This window comes from Sinocyclocheilus anshuiensis, unplaced genomic scaffold (assembly GCF_001515605.1).
Source record: "Sinocyclocheilus anshuiensis isolate Anshui unplaced genomic scaffold, SAMN03320099.WGS_v1.1 scaffold756, whole genome shotgun sequence".
NCBI classification, from domain to species: domain Eukaryota; kingdom Metazoa; phylum Chordata; class Actinopteri; order Cypriniformes; family Cyprinidae; genus Sinocyclocheilus; species Sinocyclocheilus anshuiensis.
In genome coordinates, this window is record NW_015558581.1 from 144,855 (window position 1) to 147,710 (window position 2,856).

The 2,856-nt window shown below is 31.4% G+C and overlaps 1 protein-coding gene across 2 annotated transcripts in view; it reads right to left on the bottom strand.

The window, feature by feature from the left end:
* LOC107679839 (kinesin-like protein KIF14) overlaps nt 1-2,856 on the bottom strand; it is a 33,778-nt gene that overhangs the window by 28,333 nt on the left and 2,589 nt on the right. For both annotated transcript variants that reach the window (XM_016475533.1, XM_016475532.1), the window contains exons 2-5: nt 1,819-2,073; nt 1,623-1,710; nt 1,425-1,523; nt 1,262-1,314 (exon numbers count right to left, since the gene is read on the bottom strand). In XM_016475533.1, the coding sequence (XP_016331019.1) occupies nt 1,262-1,314; nt 1,425-1,523; nt 1,623-1,710; nt 1,819-2,073 (495 nt within the window). The remainder of the gene's footprint in view (nt 1-1,261; nt 1,315-1,424; nt 1,524-1,622; nt 1,711-1,818; nt 2,074-2,856) is intronic.

Consider the following 2,856-nt stretch of genomic DNA (forward strand, 5'->3'; position numbering starts at 1 on the left):
ATGCTGTCAAAATTACAATATGCATAAAAATGAAGAAAAAAAATTTGATTATTTTGGATGCTTGTCGAAACAGGTCCAAATGATGCCATTAGCTGGGTCTCACCATTTCATTATTATTTTTTTAACAAAAGGGGAAATCATGCAGTAACAGGGTTGTATAAACCAAATACTATGTTTGTTGTAATTGAAATACTTGTAAATCAAATATATATATATATATATATATATATATATATATATATGCGTGTGTGTGTGCATGCATGTATGTATGTATGTATGTATATATATATATATATATATATATATATATATCTCTCTCTCTTTTGAGATTTTCATTCATTTTAATTAGGTTTTATACACTTAGAAAGACAGTCATTTAATGATTTTTTAAATGAACACATTTTTACACTACAATCTGCCTCGAAACAACATGCCGCCAAAATAAAAGTAGAAAAACATTTCTTACCTTGAACTGAAGGGTCTGACTCGAACTGCGACAGTGACCGCACTATTCTCCATCTTCAGCTCTTGGGGTCGTAGAGCACTTGTTCTGCTCACAGCTTCCAGAGGAGCATGTCCTTCAGCAGCAGCAGCTCTAGAAACTCTGGTTCCTCCATGAGCTGTGGAGCTCATTAGGGCTGTGGGTCTCCTCACCTGTGCTGAACGTGAGGCGGGTGTCATGTGCCTATTTAAACCACCAATCTGAACCTTCTCAGCTGTTGCTCCACATGTTGATTTTGCAGTTTCAGTGCTCATCTGTGGTGGCTTCTGTCTTCCAGCGGTTGTGTGTTTGGAAGATGCGGGTCTAGATGCATCTTTACCAGTGGGTCACCATACTTGGCCACATGTCACGTCACTTTCACTTTTAAACAAAAAAAAAAACAACAAAATAAAATAAAACAAAAACAACAAAACAAACATAAAAAACATAACAAAATAAGAAAACAAAACAAAAAACGATAACACAATAAAAAAAACACAAGACAAAATGACCCAAAAAACATAATAAAATAAAATACAAAAACAACAAAACAAAACAAAATATAAAACAACAACAACAAAACAAAATAACATAACAAAAAAACCACAAGACAATAAAATAAACAGAATAAAAAAAAACAATATAACAAAATAACAAAAAAAAACATAAAATAACAAAAAACAACAACACAACAAAACTAAAGAAAAACAAAACAAGACAAAAAAATAGAGAATTCCATGGCCATAGTAATCCTGGCATTTAAATTAAATGTTTGCTTACGTGGACAGGTCTGCAACATAAGGCCCAAAGACAGGATGTTCTCTCACACGCAGCTGGAAAAGCCAAGAAAAGGACTGAATTGCTGAACAGATCAATAATGAAGACAAATAAACTACAAGACATTTGTAACACTTAATATGTTTTATCGAGTTGTTGCACTTACAGGCATTTTCTTCTGGTTTTGTTCGTCCTTTGCCCCCAGCAAATCGTGGATTTTCTCATTGTACACCTCAAAATAGCTCATCTCCAGATGGCAGGAGATCTTGAATATAAATAAACCTGCATTTAGAACGGTCAAACAAGCTATATTTATAATTCAATCATAAATTGTAAATGAATAATCATCATATGGGGCAGTAACCTCTTTGGTTTCAGTTCTGGACAATCTCGAGAAAAGTTCCTCGCAGAATCTGGGAATAACGCCAGCCTCTTCACCAAAACCCATCATACTAGAAAACATCCAAAATGGCACTTTAAAAATATCAATCTGATTCTGAATAGTTATTATTATTAGTGCATTTATAAAAAATGTGGTTTCAAAGAGAATCGTCACTTACGTGTAGGACTTTCCAGAACCCGTTTGGCCGTATGCAAAAAGACATGTGTTAAATCCCTCGAATGCTCTTTCAAGCAAGGGCCGAGCCAGTTTTTCATAAACCATCTGCTGACTGGCAAAACTTGCATCCGATTCATTGATAGAGCAAAAAGAGAAGTCAAAGGTAAATGTGTAGTTTTGTTTAGTATCTGGATGTTGCACAACAGTTTCTTGGTTGTTCATGAAGATCACCTGACGGGTTTTCTCATTCTTCTCCCTGTGGACACACACAAAAATAAATAAATAAATAAATAGCGAAACTTTTAGTACAAGTAAGTGGCACTTTGCACAATAATATAAAAATATAATGATATTAATAAAATATTATATATGGAAAAATATTATAAAATGTTATTATTATATTATATTATAACAATTAATAGTATTACATAATATCACAGTTTACCCCAAGAGGTCAAACTAAATACTACAAAAATATAAATAAATATTTTTAAATAAATAGTAAGTAGAAAATCGAGTATATTAAATAGACTATATCAGAATGGGTAACAGGGTTGACTGATTAATGCGTAACTCAGTAGGAGTTAGATAGTTTAGGACCGCTGTTGTTTTGTAATTAGTGATAATTTATTCATTTCCAAAATAATATTTCCCAAAAATGAGAAACAATATTGTATGTTTATGTATAAATTACATAAAAGGGTTAAACAATTAAGACTAATGAATGCTGTCAAAATTACAATATGCATAAAAATGAAGAAAAAAAATTTGATTATTTTGGATGCTTGTCGAAACAGGTCCAAATGATGCCATTAGCTGGGTCTCACCATTTCATTATTATTTTTTTAACAAAAGGGGAAATCATGCAGTAACAGGGTTGTATAAACCAAATACTATGTTTGTTGTAATTGAAATACTTGTAAATCAAATATATATATATATATATATATATATATATATATATATGCGTGTGTGTGTGCATGCATGTATGTATGTATGTATGTATATATATATATATATATATATATATATATATCTC